Source organism: Protopterus annectens, chromosome 12.part0, assembly GCF_019279795.1.
Source record: "Protopterus annectens isolate FY-2018-M chromosome 12.part0, PAN1.0, whole genome shotgun sequence".
Taxonomy (NCBI): domain Eukaryota; kingdom Metazoa; phylum Chordata; order Ceratodontiformes; family Protopteridae; genus Protopterus; species Protopterus annectens.
In genome coordinates, this window is record NC_056746.1 from 1,348,574,656 (window position 1) to 1,348,597,721 (window position 23,066).

At 39.5% G+C, this 23,066-nt stretch overlaps 1 protein-coding gene across 2 annotated transcripts in view; it reads left to right on the plus strand.

The window, feature by feature from the left end:
- Positions 1–23,066, plus strand: part of COL9A3 (collagen type IX alpha 3 chain) — a 727,303-nt gene that overhangs the window by 225,288 nt on the left and 478,949 nt on the right. For both annotated transcript variants that reach the window (XM_044090399.1, XM_044090400.1), the window contains exons 8-12: positions 9,239–9,292; positions 15,958–16,011; positions 17,470–17,508; positions 18,613–18,669; positions 19,262–19,315. In XM_044090399.1, coding sequence (XP_043946334.1) covers positions 9,239–9,292; positions 15,958–16,011; positions 17,470–17,508; positions 18,613–18,669; positions 19,262–19,315 — 258 coding nt within the window. The remainder of the gene's footprint in view (positions 1–9,238; positions 9,293–15,957; positions 16,012–17,469; positions 17,509–18,612; positions 18,670–19,261; positions 19,316–23,066) is intronic.

The following is a 23,066-nucleotide window of genomic DNA, read 5'->3' on the forward strand; positions in this document are numbered from 1 at the left end:
TAGTCCTAAGTGAAAGGCTTGCTCCAGTAGAGTGTTTAGTTGAATCTAGAACAAAAGCTGCTATGAAAAGTGAGATAATTAGTAGGGTTAGGGTATATAAAATATCGCATGAGAAATGAGAATCAGAAGAGGTTAGAAAAGACACTGGAAAAGCAGTTTACAAGGGAACAATGGGATGACCTATATATATATCTACCAAATATGCAACAAAGTCCAGAAGGTTTACGATTTTTGCTTGGAAGTGTCCAAGCATATTTCAAAGAATTTTACCTAGGTAGATTGCAGATGTTGGAGGTGTGATGGGGAAGGGAGAGGTAACTGGGAAAATATTTTTGGGAGTATAACGAGCTGGCAGATTTAAAAAATTTCTTAAAGAATAGTCTGTCAGAAATATTGGGGAACGAAAAGACTGTAATTAGAGAAAATTATTCTTTGGAGGTGGCTCACTATCTGAATTGCCTAGACATAGTACGACCCTATTAACTTAAATTCTATTGACTGCCAAGAAATCAGTAGCTAGAGCATGGAAATTAAAATCTAAATTAACTGGATTTGAAGTACTGAATATTGCAAATGATATAATTTTATATTTATTAGTGGTCAGCCAGGTGCTTTCACATTGTTTTCTGTCTAGGTCTTTCTGTATCCTAGTTTAGGTACTATTTTCTGGATTCTATTGGGATATATGTGGTCAGAGCACTGCTATTAATCCTTTCTTAAAAGGAAAATAGCCAGAACCCACCCTGCAGAAAGGAATAAGCCTGCTAAGTGAGAATATATTGTGCAGGAACTCTGTAGGGATAGTTTAATTAAGGTATAGGGCAACAGAACTTTGTTTGCCCATTGTAGCCATACTTGTGTTAAGGACAGTAGGCGGTTTGGGCAAAGAACATTCGGCAAAGCTCAGTGGGAGAAGCAATTCAAGTAACTGTTACCTGCACCGTACTGTTTGAGAACTTGTGCAACACATGTTGTGTAATTACATGATGACCTACTATGATTTGTGTGACTAGGTTTGCTGTATTTTATATTGCCATCTAACTCACTGTATATAATTACTGACTTAATATTGTGTTATCCATAATACGTTTTTGTACTCTTTATTGCTCTTAATTTGTAATTTAAATGGTATATCACCAGTCCCATATGCCTGCGTATAACTGCTTGTTCATTTGATGTCCCTGCGTCTATCTGAAAAGGACTAATTCTATTAATGGGAAAGAGCTCTATCTTAGCGCTACTTTAAGATTAACATCTTAGCATTCTTAAATACTGTATTCAGCCAAGGTGCTATTTATTCGCTGTTTTAACTGTATCTTCACCCTGATTGTTAATTAGCAAAGAAGACATTAATTTCTGCTTTAACACCTAACTTGTACTTTTTTCTCTTTCCAATCTTCCCAGCTCTTTACCTCCTATCCTGCACTAAGGGACCTGCCTGGCCATTAAGGACCCATTTCTTTTGTTTTCAGCCATCCCAATGCCTGGCCAAAGAAACCTGCCACCTTAGTACAGTTTCCCAGTTACCAAACGGAATAAGAAAGAATATTCTACCTAGACCTACTGTTAAGCTGAATTAATATATCTAGTATTGAATACAATTAAACTAGTGAGCCAGAAAGCCAGCAGCCATACCCCTCTACCCCTGAAGCAACTGCTTATTTCCGTCCTTTGAATCTTCTATCTGAACCATCTCTACCAGCTATCTTCACTACAGATACCTCTTGCTGTACTTTACTCTCTGCCTACTAGGTGGCACCCTAATCTAGCCTGGGGTTAAATCTCTTACCCCACCTTCCCATATTTCATCTCAGTATATTTTCCCAATTTCATCCCTTACTACTTTGTACTCTTCCTGCTCTATTATACTGCTCTTACTTTTTCTTTTCCCACCATCTAGCTATATTGTTTTCTTTTTTCCACTCTGCTATCCTTTACCACCTCACAGCTGCATTATCACACTCCACTTACCTGTAACTACTCAGAGTCGATCAGGAAACTGCTGCTCATAGATTGGCTCTGCAGAATCTTCCTTTACCTGCTCTAACCTGCTCTGTTCACCCTGCGTGCTCACTCTGCTCCCCTACCCTACCTCCAATTCCCACTCACCCCAGTGCTTCTACGTTTATACTACTTCAGCCACACCCCCTTCCTAGCTATCCAATAGCTTTCTAGAACATATTGTAAATCAGATACCTACACACCCACTCTCATACTTGAAATATTTTTACTTCCCCTGGAATACTACAAAACACTAGACTATCTCTCTACCAGCCTCTACATTTCTGACTATATTCTTTGGTCTCATTCACCATGCCCTTAACCCACAAACCAATACTTATAAATCTGTTTCTCTCACTTGCAGCACTATCCATTCTATCTATACCATATATCCTTACCTTTTATGAAAGCCTACATTATACCAGTTCCCACCATCCCTTAAAACAAACATTGCTTTTAAGTCAACTAACCTCCCAAAGCCATTCAAACATAACATCTACCTCAACCTATCTGTCACCTAAATTTCATAAGGTAGCCCATATTACTTTCGTTCAATCTCAGAAATCACAAAACATTTTCTGTAAACTACTGAAGCTTGCATATAATCCTCAACAACATCCCCTCCTTCATGGTGACATTCATCCCAGCCCAGGACCAAACAGCAACACCCCTACAAAACCCCCCTTCCTACCTCATCCCTCTACCCCATTCACTCCATTAAAACCCCAAATTCTCTGCTCATAGCACATCTCAACATACGGAGCTTAAATAATAAAGTTAGCCAACTACATGCTCTACTAGACATGCATTCATTTGATATCCTTTGTTTAAAAGAAACCTGGCTCAAATCAGTAATAAAGGACAATGAATTTATCCCACCTGGTTATAATATCTTGAGATTAGACCGAACAACCAAAAAGGGTGGTGGTGTAGCAATTCTGTATAAATTTCAGTTACAGGTTACTTCACTAAATGTACAACCACCTTTAGATAGCAATGTTGAAATTCTTATCTCCAAGCTACAGGTCAATGCTAGCAAATCTATATACATAATATGCTCCTACCTACCTCCAGGCAATAACATCAGCATCCTAGAAAATATCCTCTGCTGGCTTTCTACGTCCTTCCTACAATAAACCATTGTACTTGGTGATTTTAATATAGACTGGAACACCTGTACCACACACAAACCCACAACCCATATAAACCTCTATGGTTTCTCCCAAACAATCACCACCCCCACCAGAATCCATAAACCCAGCAACCGAGAGAGTACCTTAGACTGGATCTTAGTAAATAGTCATCCCCTCTTTTATAATGCTAGTACCCTTCCTGATGATATCAGTGACTAATCACTTACTTATATACTCAAACAGAAAACCTTTATTCCCAACCAAACTACCTTTAAAAACTACCTGGAACAAAAAAATTTAATCACGCAAGCTTCCAAGCAGAGCTTCAAGCCTGTGACTGGTCACCCTTAAAACAACTCCCACTTGAGGAAGCAGTATCCTACTTTAACTCCAAATTCTTACAGATCCTTGAAATCCATGCCCCTTCACGCTCTATGAGAACTAGAAGTAAAGCAGCTCCATGACTCACTAAAGAGACTAGGCAACAAATCTTACTAAGAAATAAAATCTGGTCTAATTGGAAAAACACTAAAGACCAATTGTTCATCAAAACTTCAAACAGCTGAGAAATGCCACCAAAAAATTAATACTACTTGATAAAAAAATATTACTTTAAACTCCAACAAAAGCGCCAACAACAATCACAAACCTTCTGGTCAGACATAGACTATTACACCATGGCCACTCTAAGACACCAACCCCATCAGGTCTCTCCCTTAACACTCCCAACCAGATTGCTGATGCTTTCAATACCTTTTTCACTGAAACTTTCCAATCTCTAGCAAATTCCTTCCCTCCTGTTAGCTAAACCCTCCCATCCTCCCTAGCTAGCATACCTCCTACCTTTCATCTAAAACCAATTCCTACATTCCTTATCTATACCATACTTCACAAACTCAAACCATGTACTCCCGCAGCTGATCTCCTACCAGCTGAATACCTTCAAACTGCAACTAAAGTACTTGCCTATCCCATATCTATCCTAATTAATAGAATCATTACTGAAGGCTCCATCCCATCTCTCTGGAAAATCTCTTACATCATTCCACTTCACAAGGGTGGTAACTCAACTGAACTCTCTAACTTTTGGCCTATAGCCCTACTTTCTCCTTTAGCCAAAATCATGAAAAAATCATCCATCAACAACTTCTGGATCACCTTTTCCAAAATAACCTGCTAGCGGACTGTCAGCATGGTTTTACACCTTTCCATAGTACTACCACTGCTCTTCTATCCTTCTCTGACTGCATTAACAAACATCGTAATAATAACTTGCTCTCCTCTGCACTCTTTATTGACTTATCTAAAGCTTTTGATATGGTTAACCATCAACTACTTCTGAATATACTAAAATCACTTTCACGCAACACACAGGCATTAAAATGGTTAAAGTCTTATTTAGACAATAGAAAGCAAGCTGTCCTTTGGGACAATCACCTATCCACACATCTCCCTATTACCCTTGGTGTCCCTATCCTGGCCTATCCACACATCTCCCTGTTACCCTTGGTGTCCCTATCCTCACCTATCCACACATCTCCCTGTTACCCTTGGTGTCCCTATCCTGGCCTATCCACACATCTCCCTATTACCCTTGGTGTCCCTTTCCTGGCCTATCCTCACATCTCCCCTTTACCCTTGGTGTCCCTATCCTGGCCTATCCACACATCCCCCTGTTACCCTTGGTGTCCCTATCCTGGCCTATCCACACCTCTCCCTATTACTCTTGGTGTCCCTCAAGGCTTTATCCTGGGACATCTCCTCTTCTCCATATTCATTAATGATCTTAGTATAAACCTTCCTCTAGCTACCTGCATACAATATGCAGATGACTCCACACTGATTTGTAATGCCTCTTCTTCATCAGAACTCCAATCCATCACCCAAACAGTATTCAGCCTAGTTGAAAACAATTCCTACAATGTTGCCTCCTCCTCCTAAATGCCAAAAAAAAACTACTGCTCTTTACTCCACTCTAAAATCCACCCCAATAAATGTCTCCATTACATCCAACACTGGTACTGTCATAGCTCCTGACCCAACTACCAAACTCTTAGGTGTAATAATTGACCACAACCTTAACTTTGACTCGCATATTAACTCTACTATTAAATCCATAAACAGAAAATTTGGTTCTCTGTATAGGATAAAACCTTTCCTTACCCCTGAAGCCAGAACTATCATTGCCCATACCCATCTGATCTCTACCCTCCTCTATGCCTCCCCCATTTATACTAATCTTTCCAAAAGCAACCTTAATAAGCTGGCAACCTCCTATAACAACATTGACAGATTTGCTACTGGCTCCCCATTTAGAACTCACCATTGTCTGAATCTTAAACAGCTGGGGTGGCTAGAACTGCAAAACCAGCTGAAATTTCAACAACTCACCATCACCCATAAGATTCTGTACCATCCTAGTAATACTCCTATTCTCAGTAGCCTTATCTCCCCCTACATAAATCTTACTACCCTTCGCTCAGCAAATAAATTACTGGTTGCCATCCAGAAATCCCATAACAAAGCAGGTGATTCTCTTTTCTCTAATTATGTGGGGAAGATTTGGAATAGGCTTCCCAGCAAACATGCATCACTGTCATCATTACCACTCTTCAAAATGCAAGTAAAATTTCTACTAGACACACAATGGCTATGCCCATGTACTAACCCTGACTAACACTCACCCAGTACAATATTACTGTATACCTCTCTCCCATAACCCTTAAAGTGGGATTAGTAATCCTTCCCTTACTCCCAATCTAGTCAAGTTTTCTTAGGGAACTTTCACTGAGTATGTACTTTGTAACATTCATCCTGCTATGAGCACAAGTGCTCTACCTTGTATATAGATCAACTATCTTTTTACTTTGAGTGTATTATTTGTTTAGGTGTATATATGCAAACTTTTTATTATCCTAGTGTTACAGTTTGCTAAACAACCGTTAATACTTTATCTCAATCCTTACTTCTTTCCTAACCTATCTTATGATGAATGTTAAATCCTTGTACCATGTAAATAGTACTGTATTGTTTTGTTAAACTTTGTAGTCAATTTCTTAAAGGTTAGTTTTTTTGATGAAAATCTCCATCAACATTGTATTTAAATATTGTTTAGTTTTGCTGTCCTGTTTTATTAGCTTAATTTTGGAGCTTATCTCCCCGGGCCTCCACTGAAAATGGACATGTATCCAGTTGCACTAGCCCGGTCAACAAATGTAAAATAAAAATAAATAAAAAAAATGGAAATTGGATCTTTAGAAAAAGAAAAAGGAACAATTACATAAAAAATTAACTTTGTGGTAGCAATACCTGCAAAAGAATGTTCTAAAGGAGGAATGAGGTTTAAGAGAAAGAAGGACTTGAACAATTTATGTAATGCTGCACTGAGTGAGAGCTGTTGTAAAGAAAGAAAATGTGTACACAATGTATGTCAAGTAATGTCTTTCGGCTTTTCCTGGTTAGGGGTCGCCACAGTGGAACTCCGGTCTGCTAATGATTCGCAGTGGATTTTTAAGGTTCCAAGTTGCCAGCCCGACGCCTAACCTTCAAAGAAGGCACACTCTCATGCACGCACCTACCTGCATGTCTTTAAACATCACTTGACCATGGGGAGGACATGCAGACTCCACACAGGAGCAGCTCCAGCCGGGAATCGAATGGGAGAACCTCTTGCTGTGAGGCGACAATGCTAACCACTGCACCACTGCGGCCGTGTATGCAATGTATAATGTAGGTAAAAAAAAATATTAATATGGTTTGTTTCCTTTTCTATTAATGTACGTGTGGCTATGTCTTAAGTGATAATTTAATATAGATGTCTGAAAATATTGGTCAATGACAGGTACAATCTCAACCCCTCAGTCATTGAGAAGGAACTTTCAACTTACAAGGAATGTGGGCCATGTCATGCACAGATTTATCTTGCAATTTGTGGAATTTTACACCCTTGACTTCTCGCACTACTCCAGTATTCAACCTCTTGCTAGTACTTGCACTAGACACATTCCTTTGCTACCAGGTTGAAAAGGATAAAGTAGTTTCCTAGTGTTTTCCTTCTCTTGCAGCTGGATGGACTGCACAGCTGACTCAACAATTCCCATTCCACTGAATTGCAGGCAGTAGAGAGAGTGCCTGTGTGGATGCTGACTCATGGTTTGGCCTGTATGGATGCTGACCCATGGTCTGGCCTGTGTGGATGCTGACTCATGGTCTGGTAAATACAGGAAGATTTCAGTGATATAGATTATTAAACACAGCAACTTTCCATGAACAGCATTTGAATCAAGCTCCAAAGTCTGTGTGGGTGGCAGAAAAGAAATGAGTGGTGCAGGTGCTGACTGCATACTCCTTGGTGTAAAGTGCATGTCACTGCTGAGAGCTGGAGCAAGGTAAAACTTAGAAACATGCCAAATCAATGATATTAGAACAGGAAATCCTAACACTCCACCAATGCAGAGGGACCACAGAAATCAGATGCCTTACATGAAACGTTCATCAGAAATAGAGTAGATCCTTTTCTTGTCACCCACTGAACTGACCCCTTCTGGAAATTTCCAGGATTTCTTACAGTATACCTTTAAGCCTCTTGTTGTAACTTGTTTCCTTCAGACAGGTATGCACTAATTAGCTTCATCAGTTGTTTTCATTTGGCTGTGCTCCCACATGCTTTACTCTCGGTGCAGTAGTGGATTTGTTTACTGTCCGGTATAACTTCAGGGTCCAGTAACTTTTTTCCCCAACTTCAGGTGAATGGGGTCACTCAGATGACTTGTACAGAACATGTTGAACAGCTAGTAAGTATTTTCCCAGTCTCATTTTAGATAGAGTGGTTGTGTCTATGACATCATATAACTCACGCAAGGTTTTGGGTGTGTTCAGTCTGTTTATATTTCCTTTCTTGCTGTACCAAGAAGAAAACAATACCGTGAGACAAATGCTTCCCATCTCAGTGAAGGCAGGAATGCCAAACAGCAGAAAGTATGTTGATTTGTCTCCCTATTATTGGCTGCTGTCCGCACTCTGACCCTTTCACTGACTGCTCTCTGCACTCTGACCCTTTCACTGGCTGCTCTCTGCACTCTGACCCTTTCACTGGCTGCTCTCTGCACTCTGACCCTTTCACTGGATGCCCTCTGCACTCTGAACTTTCATTGGCTGCTGTCTGCACACTGATTCATCCATGTAGTGGAAACGCTGGTGACACCTTAACCCTGAATAACACTCAGAGATTTCCTTCTCAGTTCTTTCTCACACCTTGTATCCTGCAGTTCCTGCTACTGACTGTGCTAGTATCATGACTGGTTATTCATACAGGGCTATTGTCTTTCATGTGGGTATATGTAGCACTGTGAGGGAACAGATGGGGCAACTGAAATTTTTGTAACCCCAAAAAAGACATACATGAAGCAGTCAGTGTATTTCAACTACTGATGCCATCCTGTGCCAATGTGATGTCACAATGGCTATCAGAAAAGTCTCTGTCAGGTTGGTATCCCCCTCCAGGCCCAGTCAGAACAGAAGTCCTCTAAATGTGCATTGCTCCCTCACCTAGCTTACCCTTCCAGTCTAAATAAGTGTTGAACTCTAGTCAACTGCATGGTGACAGATCGGGTATTCATTTTACTTACCACCATTTTCCCCACCTGCTTTATCTTTCAGGATTCTGAGACACAAGAATAGTACACATTGGGCAGTAGTTCCAATCATTACTTGTGAGAAGAGTGCTTATTGTCATCATGGGTTTGCAACCCTGGACAAGGAGTATCTCTTTCATTTTCATCTTTTCTTGAATTTAGAAAACAATCAAAATAATATTTTTTTCTAATGGAAAGTTACTTACTGTATTAAGATGTATGTAAACTAAAATTATGATGATTAGGGCTAGATAACTAAGCATTCACAGAAAGTTTCTGTTCCACATAGGGATAAAAATCTGGTTGAAAGACATAATCACATGAATGTTATGCTTGATTCAGCAAACAATTATTCACTTCAGGGAACTGAAATGTACTGAGACTGAAATAAATGTTTCCAGCAACTCATAATCATCTTTGTTCTGTGTACTTGTGTTTTTTCTCATACCACTTTCATTTGTAATCCTACAGGGCAAAGTTGGAGTTCGAGGGCTGTCAGGTGGACCTGGTCCCATTGGACCCACTGTAAGTTTCATTCCATATGTTTGTTTTTAGCATTCTCATGAAATCTGTTTATTTTTCTTATGCTGTTTTTTGGTGGTGGTGGTAGTAATGCTGGGAGGCCCACTGGCTTGACATGGTTTTACTTACAAATATCAGACATTCCTGTCATACTTAAAGGTGACCCACAGGCAGTGACAGTTTGAAAGAAAGGCTAGAGAGATGGGGAGTGTACAGGAGGAATTAACCTTACTACATGTCTCAAGCCAAACCAGCCTTTTAAAAGATAATTGTACGTTACTAGTTTAGCTGCAAATGGCAGAAGAACAGCTGTTTTATTTGATTAGTTTTTTGGCTGGGGGTGGACTGTTGTATCCTTTCTTAAGGCACACTCAAGTGACCGATGCTGGGTAACATTAACAGCTGTGTTCTGTATTGGGGGTAACTTGGCTGTTATTGTATCCACAGAGCTGATATTGCATTTCTCAGAAGTGAGATCTTCACTGTCACAAGTCAGGATTTTATAGCTTTACATACCATATGCATAGCTATGTCTGCCAGTTTTATTTATTCATTTGTTTACCAAATGATGCTTTACAGACAATTACCCCAAACCATAGTCAAACAAATACAGAGAGGAACAAATTCTTGAATATGAGGTACAGGTAAATGTTTGGAAATGCTGTTATCCCCACATAATGTTAAAGTTTCATTGCTAATCACAGTCTGTCACTTTTTCTGTTATATAACATCACGGTAACTGAAGATACTGCATTCTCATGAACCCTTTTTATGCTGAGATGTACCAGAGTGAGATCACAACCAGTGAGATTTCTTTGACTCGTCAAAAAGAAAAACAAGTTACACAATTGTCAATGCAAAAAGGAGTACACAATAATTTCAGATTTTATTTTACAAGTGTAGCTACATTTTACAAGAAATACATTCTACAAATGAAAGCAAAATACAAAAAAAAATTCTAAGAGATAATGTCACTTACATGTATAAAATACAGGCTTAAATAATCTATGATCAGGGTCAGTGTTAGCATTTTGGGGGTCCCAGCAAATATTAAGTTGGAGGCTCTTGGGCACTTCCAAAGTAAGTATCACTCTGTCACTGTCACCCCTCCTAAGCAATCTTTTACTTCATGCTGCAAACTTTTAGATGTGGTTCGCACAGACTGACCAGTAGCTACAATGCCTTTACATTACAACAGACCTATGTATCATACTATGTTGGCCTACCCCAAAAAAGGAATATTAAAAGTACTAGCATCTAGTTGCAACAGTGATGCATTACAATAACTCTATGTATAGGACTAGACTTAGGTGAAAGGCACTCTAGGCACTGCGTACTGTTTCATTCTACATGCACTCACACACATCCTCCAATGCTTCCCTCTGTTTTCCCCCATCTTGGGCTCTCCACACCATGCACATTACTTTTTTTCTTTCTTTTCTCACATTTTGCCTTATTCTTTTTTTAAGAATGCATACATTTTCTATATTCCCTGAACTTCATTTTAAACTTTTTTTCTTTTCTGCAATTGTTGCCTTTATAAGGTCTTACCATTAAAACACTGTATCCTGCTGCAGTTTGGTTGTTTGCGTATTTGAACAGAAATTACGATTAAGGAAAGAAATTCAGTGTGTTACTGTTCAACTTTAGTTTTTCTGTCATCCTTTCAGCACGCCTTTCCTGACCAAAACAGCAGAGAAATAACCATTTTGGAAAAAACTCAGTTAAGTCAGACCCCCAGAAACCGCAGGTTACAGATGCTCTGGGATGCATTTTAGAGCACTTTCCCAGTGTTTTAATCCAACAGTGACCTAAACAAAAATCACGAGTAAGAAAAGAATTTCAGTATTCTTTTTTCTTTCAAGGAAGACATAAGATGTGCCCAAGGCATAATGTTCAAAGCTGACAAAACAGTAGCTCACAATAAATAAGTCAGTTGCTGTAGGAATACACAGGTCCTGTCTGGGAATACTTTCTGCCTCCCTAACTCCCACAAAAAAAAAGACAGTAACTGCCTGTACATCCCTCTGGTGTTAGATTGTGATAAAAGTAGAGGTTCAAATGGCCACAGTCATGTATTTCAAGTGACTGCTGACATATTTATACTTTCCTCACTTCTAATCCCCAAAGGCAGCCACCTGTATATGTGTCTGATGTGTAATTGTGAGGAAAGTGAAAAAAGAATGATTACTGTAATGTATTCTACTTTGTTGCTTTTAGACAGTACACTTCCCCTGCAGAGGCTGTAGTAACCTTCTTTGTACACCTCTGAGGTCTGTGAGAAAAGTAAAAGAAACAATCTGCAGCCCAAACACAATCTATAATGACCTACTGTACGGAGCTTTAAGGTTTGACTGTGATGAAAATTAGAGAGGTAATAACCACACAATCCCCAGCCCCCCACATAACCTACTGCAACTTTATATATATACACATACACACGCACATCACACCTGAGCAGGGCTAGTTTTCAGAATGGGTGCAGTTGAGAGCAGAGGCCATCGTCAAGTCCATATCAAAATACATTTGTACAGTCTGGGATGTGGAGTCACCAGACTCGTTCAAGATCTAAGTGTTTTAATGTTCTGTGATGTATGTTATGCCTTACTTTTGAAATATAATTACTTTTTACCTTGATTATTTTCCGATATCTGGAAGAGTAATGTACAAGTATATCCCCTGGCATTACTGGGTGTGTGCACAGATAAAAGTCAATGATATTTTTCACACGCACACATGCGCCCGTCTAATCCATAGCAATACTAATTCTGTACTTATTTCAGCAAATAGTAAAACACAGTGCAATACTTCAGTAACTGTTGTTTAGCAGTCGTTAAACAGCAACAGGGGTAATTCACTTTAATTCCCTCAGTGAGGGGTAATGCACACACCTGTCATTGTCCCTGATTTCACCTCATCATTTTGCACTGCCTTTCATAAAACGTTTGATTTGCCAGTCAATCATTCAGGATTACAGACAGTCAGTAAATCTAGACATCAGAGTTTTATACTTCTTATTGTCCAAAAAAATGCATGTTGATGAAAAATGTGTTGTTCTGACTACCTTTTAAGTGAATTAAAGTGATATTTACAACACTTTCCTGATTTTGAGCCTTTATTTTGCAATATTTTTTGGTATTGCCAAGAATTCTTGAACAGACAAGTTGAGAGTTTATAGTATCTGGCGTTTTGACAGTATTTATAAAACTCACTGAAAGAGAAAACCATCTATGAAGATTGGAAGCATCAGCTCTTTTTAAAATCCAAGGTATGCACTGAGATTGGTCACTCTGGGCTGCTGATCTCCCTAGTGCTTACCTTGTTCATATTCATTATCAGGTCGTATCACAGGTTCAGGTTAAATAACAATCAGAATATTTTAGTACATTGTTTTTCCTCATTTTCCCTAACCAGCAGCAGCAGCTTTTGTGGGGCCTCCGCACAGTCTAAGATGATTAAGGTATCCCCCTGCAGCCATGGGTATTGCAAGTACCTAAAGTTGGCTATGTTCCTTTTAGTAGATAGATTGTCCACCACCACCAGGATTTAACTAAAACCAGGAAACTATGCCAGTGCTAAAATATTTAATGGAACCGTGAAGCTGTTATTTGACAAAGCAATGTTACTGTAACCAGAGATATCTTTGAATTTTAAAGGAGATATAAATAAGAGGTTTTATTACCCCCCTCCGGGTTTATTAAGTGCACAAGATTGTTGTAATAGTTTTTGTTGGTTTGACAGACATGTTACAAAATATCAAAATAAGATAACTTGCTAAGGTTGGCGGCAGGCAGCGAGTGATCACAGGGATCGCTGGTGCCCAAAACCAGCTATGTCTATGGTAATTAAACAAGAGCAGGGGTGTATTCAGTGAATTCCATTATGCACTCACAAACTCTTATTTCTGCCCCCTCCAGTCCACATTGGCATTTAAAAATATGGGTATATCACTCAAGCTGTTGTCCCACCTATCACTTATTGCGTGTCAGCTGCTCAGTCAAAAACTATTAGAGATATTGGTTTTGGGTTTATAATACTCTCTGCAAGTAAACTATACATGTTAGAGGCATTAATTTTGATTTTTATGGACATGATATGGCCTGATAAGGCTCCAGTGTTTCTCATGGTGCTCAGAAAAACAATGTACTCTGTGAAGTACAGAGTGCGCCTGGCTACACCCTTGAAAAAGCATGCTGCAGCTTCCCTAACTGACATAGCTGTCATCATTTAGCATACTGCTGTGAAACTGCAGAAATAACATTAGCACTGAATGCACATGCATCATTTCTGCACCTATTTCCAGTTGGATTTGCAGCTCAGCAGACAAATTACTCGGTTGGTGCTCTTTCCAGATGGACCATAAAGTATCATACGCTGGTAATTCTTTCTTTATTTTGCTTTTGTTTACAATGTTTCTCTGAAGGGGTTTAGTCAAAAACTCTTTTTCAGTGGAATTACAGGGAGAAGAGTTGCAGCATATTACAAACATGGTTAAACAGACATTTGGTAATATACATTAACAATTACATTCGCTAATCCCATCACATTCATATGAAAACAAAGGCAGCTATTATAGTATGCAGCACATTACAAACATGGTTAAATAGACATTCGGTAATGTACATTAACAATTGCATTTGCTAATCACATCACATTCATATGAAAACAAAGGCAACTATTACATTAACAATTACATTTGCTAATCACATCACATTCATATGAAAACAAAGGCAACTATTACAGTATAAAAGATACTTATGCATTAGTAGGTATTGAACATTTGAAGAGGCATATTAGCAGGTTTGTCAGATAGATAATCGATCATATGATTAGTGCTTAGAAACTCAAAGACATGGAGGTTGAGGGAAGAAACTACTATTGTAGTTATAAGGTGGAGTATAAAGCAGGTTTATAGATAATTATGTATTTGGTTATTATACGGTTTATATTAGAAGTATAAAGATAGGGGTGAGTAGTGTCACAAAGCTATGTACATGGCTGGGAGATGCCAAACTATTCCGGTTTTGGCGAAAGCTGGTTGTGGGCATAGGATTCTAATAACTGCAGATAAATGGTTTGATAATATGGCAAGCTGAAGCTAAAAGTGGCATTTATTAATAACATTTTTGTGTTTCAGCTGTTAATGCACATTTCAGTCTGTTACATGCATCAGTAATTGCAGGACTTATTTTTTTATGACGTTCTTTCATTGCTACAGATCAGGTCGATGCCTCTTTTTCTCTGGATCAGTACTAGTATAAAGGAGAAAAACCTGATTGGCAAGTGTGGGGCATTTAAAGGGCTATTGTATAACACTTTTCTCATAGTTTTTTCCCCCTTTCATCGTTATCAGCATAAGGAATGACGTCATTTAGTTCTTGTCACGATTTCCTTGTCAGAGTTAGGTCTCTTTGTTTTCTCTTCAGATAGCAAAACAGTGTTCTGTCCTATTTAAAATGGTGGTGGTGGTGCTGCTAAAAAATCTTAACCAAATCCCAGAACTATTTTCCCTTATCTTGTTTCCTAGCACAGGAAAAAATGTGTAGCACACAGTGAAATGATACCTTCAAACCAAGATGTTTTTTCAGATGATAAATCTGCATGAAATATGCAAATATCCGCACACAACTGCAAGTTACTGGTGCTCCTGGCATGGATACAGTTCCATGTTAGGTGGTAGTATCTACAGTGTATTAACACGCTCAGGCTTCTTTACTAAAAGTACTGTAGACACTTAACCTGCTGTTACACATCCCTATGACCCACCCCAGTACTTGAGATCATTATAAGTGGATCTTTTTAAGTATCAGAAGTGTAGCTTGCCTCCAGAGAGGCATCATTCAGTGTTATAGGACGTCACCTACGTAACAAGCTTCTACATCAAGACAGATGATTAGAAATGAGTGACCTCTTCAGACTAGAGACACTAAGCCATCTTTATATGACTGCCTGCTGCTGATACAGTGAAATAATTCAAGGTCTCACAGCAATGACCTGATATGTGATTCATCCCTCTGAGTTATCCGTACTTGAGACACAAATGATTCCATCAAGAGTCTGTACACAAATGTACTATAATATTGGCATGATGCCTTAAAGTGTTTGTGTTACTGAACTGCTCCAAATGTATCTGTTTCATATGTACAGTTAGATTACTGAGTGCTGCAATCACAGATGTGTTACTTACTCATGTAATTGCCATATCAGTGCTGGGGAACTGCACAGTGTATGTGACCAGACTGTGCTGTGCATTCCTGTAGTGTCATTGTACAGCAACTGTCATTCTATTACAAGCATGGAATTGTGTTGTATATTTAAAGTAATGCTTACTCAATAAATGATTTTCTACTAATTTATTTACTGGAGATATATTTCCTTAAGTCTTCCCTATAACAAATCCTTTGGTACAAACAGGACAGCCATAATAGCAACATAAACCAGTGAATGCATGCCTGAATTTTATAAATTAGCTGTCTGCATGCTGTACTTTTGCACTCAATATTTAAGTTTCTTGTTGTTAAAGCTGCAAAACCCAACAGCAGGACAAACATGAAGACACTACAATTCCTCCCAGTTTTAAACTATAGTGTTACAGTCATGTGTGGCACTTGTGAAATCTAGGTGTTTTGTAGAGAACTGCTAACATTTTACTCTCCTTTTCCTTTAAGGGACCCACAGGACCTCAAGGACCCCCAGGCCCTCCTGGCCCACGTGGGCCTCCAGTAAGTATATGGGAATGAAATAAACTTGGTTCTGCAGGGTGTCTACATTCACAGTTGATAGGACACATTCTGTAATTAGACATATTTGAAGGATGATGTTCCATTCACAGTTGATAGGACACATTCTGTAATTATACATATCTGAAGGATGATGTTCTACACTTTGAAGGAATTTCATCATGGCACATAGAGTAAGAAAAGCCCAGCATAGGTAAGACACAAAGCAGGATAAGCAGATGTAAGAGGGCAACAGCAGGAAGGTTGTACAGTACTTCCCTAAGTGCCCTAGAGGTAAGACAACGAAGTTTATATTTTGCTATAGTAGTTAAAAAAAAATCCAGTTTCCCCAGAAATGACTGTCTATACAATCCTTTAGGCTTTTGAATCTATAATTGTACCAACATAATGCAATAGTTTATGCCATTCATACAGAGGGCAGATGAGGCCCGTGCCTTTCAGATCTAAGAAGTATGACACCCAATACTTATTTCTAAAGTAGATTTCAGTTTACAGCTCAAGTTAAGAACATGAAACACAATATGATATAATACAGCTCATGTGGACCTGTTTCATAAAGATACGATAACAGAAGAATATGCATAGCATATGATACCAAACTGTGTGATGATAATTGGTCAGTTATCATATAATACTGAGGGGGACAGTGGCCCTTAGCTTTAATTCGTATGTCCTAAATTAGCCATAACTCCCATTAAACATCTATCTCTACTACACAGCCATGTCAGAGATTCTAGAAAGAAACTGAACTCTGACAGTGGGAGCCGCACAAAGCAGGGAACCCAGGTGATGGGGATGCCTTTTCTCACTTGAACCTGGTGGAGATACCAGGCTTGGTGCAGCTTATAAGACACTACACGGGGGGATATAAACTATCTAGTCAGTGACTGCCACCTTTGGAGTAATAGTATCCATTATGTACTTCAGCAGCAAGTGTATCCTTACCTGCAGCTGTGAACAGTGCATTATCTTCCCATATTGCACTACTCCTGTGCATGTTGTAGACCCCCCCCCCAGCAAACAGAGGAGGTAATACTATGCCAAGAGATGTGTGGACAGACTTGTCAACTTTGTTGGTCTCTTACTGATCAGCAATATTACTGGGACCTGCAACATTTGCACCCACACAGGTAGGGGGATCGCTAGTATATGGATGAAGTTGACTACACTAATATGTCACAAACACACCCACCCCACTAGCATGTGGATAAAGTTGACTGCAGTAATATTTCACAAATGTGCGCGTACACACACACACACACACACACACACACACACACACACCAGTGTAAATGAGGGATCTTTTACACACTGGCTTTGAAAAATGGAACAGTACAATGCAAACTTGTGTTATGTTTTAAGAATCCTCTCTATTGTGTACTGTTTCCATTCTCCAGTACATGTTTCATTAATGGTTGATCCTTTTGTGTTTTTTTTCAGGGCTTTGCTGGGGTTCATGATGGCAGTGGAGATCTTCAGGTGCGTGAGATTCGTAACAAATACAGTGCTTTTCTGATGTTGTCTTCTCACATTTTTCAAACACATAATAAATTACTTTTACCATCAGAACATAGCCTGTTAGTGAAGGTGACTGCTGTTTGGTATATGGCCAGCCCAATCCCTTCATTCCAAATCGCTCCTCTGGAATTGTTCAGTGTTCTAGCTGTAACCACAGTGACCTGGCTCCACATATGGTTAGGGCAGGAAAAGTTTACTTAAAACTTTCACTTAGCTAAGCTGTCCAGTTACAAAATCAAACCTGTAAAGATTAAGTTGTCCTTCAGATGAATGAAGCTGTGCGGAACAGAACCAGAATGCCGCATACATTAATTACTACTAGATAATTAGAAGAAACTTCTGCGCCATGGGGAGCTCAGATACTGATTTTCTAGGTATCCTGCTGTGCTTTGATTTTTAAGCCAAACTGTCAGTTCCTATACATATGCACGCAGCAACAGAAAAAACAGGACAGGGGTGTGCTTATGCCACTGGACTTGAGAATGAACATAAATAAAAAGGGTTATGCTTCAGTCTTGAACCATAATAAACAAAATTAATTTTGTTACGTTTTGTTCTCAAGAGAATTTTATTGTGGTTCTTAAAATTAGCATTACTAAGATTGATTTACCAATTCTAATCTTCTATATTAATAAGATAAGATACCTTTTTGGAGGGAAAAATACATGGTTAACATGACTATTTTATATGAAACTTCCTCATTTTATAATCAGGTAATTCACTGCTGCATACAATCAGTCGGGAGATTGGTAAAGATGTATGTTTTTGAATCAATCTATTAATTGTTGAAGTTGTGAATGTATTTAACTGTTCATATCCAAGCCATGCTAAACTATATTCCCAGCAGTACCATTAGCTATCAGTGAGGATGGCAGGCTTAACTTTGTCAAAACCGTTTAAATGCAACCAAAGATATTGTGTATAAGAACCAAATGAAAGATCCTGCATGCAAAATGCAGAAATAATTCTCTGGAAAATAACTTAACAGTGGCAATATTATTACTAATTGTGCACTTTATTCAGGATCACAGCAGTTGAATATAACTGGTTTCTGTTTTTCTGCAGTGTCCTGCTATCTGTCCTCCAGGCCCCTCAGGCCCACCTGGAATGCCAGGTTTCAAGGTAAGGTATACTTTAACTTTATCCAAATGCAGAGACAAAGTTCCTGAGAATGACTTAATTACAACTGATGCTTCTATACTAAACAAGTACTGCTACGTCATTCTGTCGCAGTCTACGTGTCTAATTTATTGAAATAAAATACATTCATCTTTTTATTATATTGCATTATAACTATATTATTTTGTATTTACTTTATTAATCAGTATTTGCAATTATTTCATTTACTATCTGTTGTCCAAATAGCAAACTTTAGTTACTTAAAGAGGTTATTTTTACATCCATGTCTTTAAATGTGAGCTGATGCTTTAGTGAATGTTGTAAACATTTTGCATTTCTCTTAGTAAGTTTAAAGGGTGTACAATTGTCAATAAGATGGTCTATTGTGTTAGTATTACTAGATTTTCCTTGAGGGGAAGTTGTAAGCATTCTGCCTTGTTCTTGAATCCATTTAAGTGATGTTATTACTCCAGTAATACTTTTCTTATTTCTTAGTCATCGACTCTGAATTTACCATTGCAGGAGTCATAAACTACCATATACTAGGCTGGTGTTGTTAATATTACCAATAATTTTGTGTTTTTTATATGTCTAGGGTCACACAGGCCACAAAGGAGAACGAGGAGAATCAGGAAAAAATGGTGAAAAGGTAAAGCAACGCAATAAGTTAAACCGTGTACGACTCCGCTTAGTGTCACATTTATCTACAAAGTTAAACACTGGGCGTTGTTAAAAGGAATTTGTTTTCTTTTTACATGAACATATCCAATGTTTACTACACACAATATTTTGTTCATTTCCAACCACGCTTTGCTTTAGTGCAAAAGTACCCCTTGGCCACAGTGAATAGTCTCCGATGTCTTTATTAAATAACATTCACCTTAGAAAATACAACAAAAACAACTGTTCATTTTTAAAATATGTCACAGGTATAATATACAAAACAATTCCCATAAAATGTTTTTAGCATTAAAAGCTTAATGCACATAGAAATATAGTGTTATCAAATAAGTCAAAAACCTGTACTATAAAGGACTAAACACAGCATATCAGAAGGTATGATTTTGATTGTTAGACAGTATGAGTTATGCCCCAATGTGTGCTAATGAACAGATTTTTTATTTTTTTTTGACAATGATTAAGTCAGGCCATGGTACCGAGGGATTAATAAGATGGCTTGTAAGCACTCTTGTTTTGGCATCAATGGCCGTGTGCCACACTAGCTGCAGTACCCCTCCTAGAGGGCTCCTTATCACAGCACTATGGCCTGACCTCTCCCCCAGAGGGCTCCTCGTCACCACAGGACTGTGGCCTGACCTCTCCCAGAGGGCTCCTCATCATCACAGGACTGAGGCCTGACCACTCCCAGAGGGTTCCTCGTCACCACAGGACTGTGGCCTGACCTCTCCCAGAGGGCTCCTCGTCAACACAGGACTGTGGCCTGACCTCACTTTGTATCCCAAACTTTTTGGACCTATGTCCCCGCAGTTAAGTCCAGCTAAGGCTCTGGGGGTGCTGGCTGAACCATGAGGTAAAGCAGTTGCATGTTGCAGAAAGGATCTTTGGGTTACTGTATGGTGTAGTTAGAATGGGGTATTTCCTCTAATTATTACCCCCCATCTCCAACCTAAGGATGACAATTATGCAGTGACATATGCAGATGCCTGTGCTAATATTTATGGCATTTTGCTATCTCCTGACACTTCTTTCATTGTGCTTATAAATTCTCCTAGTTAGAGCAGCAGAGTATACTCCTACAATTCTCCCTTCACCTAGGCAGGGCAACAGTTCACTGGTGACTGAAAATTATCATTGAACTGGCTTGTCAGAACTGCATATGGGAGCTTGTCTTCTGCAGACCTGGGATGGCTCTGGATAAAAGACATTGAAAAATGTTAGCAGAATTTAGAGTTTTCTTTCTGAATATTCAGGAGGACTGCATTCTGAATATGATGCAGGTGAAATCATTTTCTGGATTACCATATCAGTCGCATAGAGGGATAACACCTTGAATATGATGCAGATGACTTGGATTCAATTAACGGTCAAGGTGCTTGACAGAGGGGCAGGGGAAAATGAGTGTGTGTCAATCCTGGGGGGGGGGGGGGGGTGCAGTCCTATTCAGCCTTGTGTTGCCATTCCCAGACACGACCCTGCTGGATGGCTGGGATGGAGCCATTGTGAGGATGGGCACTGGCATGGCTATCCAAACTGGTGATGACAACTCATGATGCCTGTACTTCTGTAAGATAAACACAGTGACACAGGTGCCCTGTGTCACCACGCAACATGAAGAGTTGGGGACAGTCATAGGATAGACACGGTGACAGAGGTGCCCTGTGACATCATGCAACGTGAAGAGTTGGGGACAGTCATAGGATAGACCCATTGCCAGAGGTGCCCTGTGTCACCACACAACATGAAAACTTGGTTCATAGGTGGGATAGTCATAGGATAGACAGTGACAGAGGTGCCCAGTGTCACCACACAACATAAAGAATTGGGGACAGTCATAGGATACACATGGTGACAGAGGTGCCCTGTGTCACCACACAATGTAAAGAGTTGGGGACAGTCATAGGATAGACAGTGACCCTGTGTCACCACACAATGTGAAGAGTTGGGGACATTCATAAAGAAATGCAGTCATAGTCAGGAGGCCAGCAAAACAAAAGGCTATCTGAACATTGCTTGGGTGATGGTCCCTCTGAAAAGTTCCATCCCTAGGAGATCTGTGGGAAAGATCCTTTACCCTTACAGAAAGACTGGTCTTTAATCTGATGGGAGGAGGCTTGCTGGTTGGCAGATGGGAGTGGGGGGAGCATCCTAGGAAAAAAAAGATGGAAAATGTTTTGAAATACACAATTAGAAGGTGCTTTGTTATATCTGTATAGAACTAGCAACCAGAGTAAGGTTTATAAATGTTTTATATTTACTCAAATGTTGGTAGCTCTAGCTAAGTACGCTATACTAAATGTAATGCATGCTGTCCATCCAAAGCAATTATGTTACGCACCACAACATCCCTTTTTTAATTTGACTTTGTCCCTCTCATATACACATATGACACTCAAGAACTATCGACTATTTAAGCAATAACCCACGCCTGGGTGTGGATAATGCTGGATTTACCCACGGTTGGTGTGGTTTGGTCACGAAGGCGAAGCCAGAGTGGCCAAACGAAGACAACCGTGGGTAAAGCCAGAATTACCCACACCCAGAAATGGGTTATTGCTATTATACAATGACATTATTTAAGAAAAAAATACTTACTTTTCTTAAATAATGGCATTGTATAATGTCTCCGTGCTGTCCTTCTGCAGCTGTCTGGTATTCTGCGACAGTTCTGATGTACTGCGCATGTGTAGTCTTACGCAGAACATCAGAGCTGTGGGTGGAAGCAACAGGGAAAGCAAGATCTCCGTTGATTTTTACAAAGTGTCTCGCCATGTTAAAGGAGTTTAACATAGTGAGACAGCTTTAAAAAAAGCAATGGAAAATCTCCGTTGCTTTTTTTTAAACCTGTCTCGTTATAGGTTCATAGGTAGATACTGGGCTATCTGCCCGAAGGCATATATTAGCCCAGCCACGTTGTGCGGTATTCACCACTCCTTTGGTTGGTTCCCTAGGCCCTTGATCTAGCAGCTAGTACCCTTGGCCTCTATCTAGTAGAGCTGTTGGTATGATCCCTGGTGTGAACTTTCTGTTACCCATCTCCTCAAGGTTCCTCTTGAAGAGTGATAGTGAGGGGCTCTGTCTTATGTAGATTGGGACCCTGTTCCATAGCAAGGGAAGTCTTTGCGAAGGGAATCTATCCCTCCAGCATGTTCTATTCATTGTTGTACTGAGGTTTATATCCCTAGAGCGTGTAGCTCGAGTGGATTTGGTTTTGCTAAGATGGAGCATGTTCAACAGTTCTGGGTTGGACATGGCTCTGTATGTTAGACATAGATTGCCTCTGAGAAGGCGGTATGCAACAGAGAAAAGCCTTAGTTTTTTCAATTGTGCTGCATAGGGCAACTGTTAGAGGCAGTAATCCTCTTAGTGAGGTACCTCTGTGGTCTCTCCAGCTGCTGGAGATGCCTAGCCAGGTACATTCCAATTGGTGCACTGTACTCTATAATGGGTCTGATGAGGGAAGAGTAGAGGGGCACCACTACATCCTTAGATCTTGATGCGTTTAACATAGCAAGACAGTTTCTAAAAAAAAACAACGGAGAAAGGAAGATCTCAGTTACTTGTTTTAAAGCTGTCTCGCTATGTTAAACTCCTTTAACATAGCGAGACAGTTTCTAAAAAGCAACGGAAGAAGTCCGGGCGACCGGACCTTTTTCCGTTAGTATAAGTCTTTGATTTACAACGTGCACGCTGACCAATCAGCGTGCTCGTTTTGGAATATT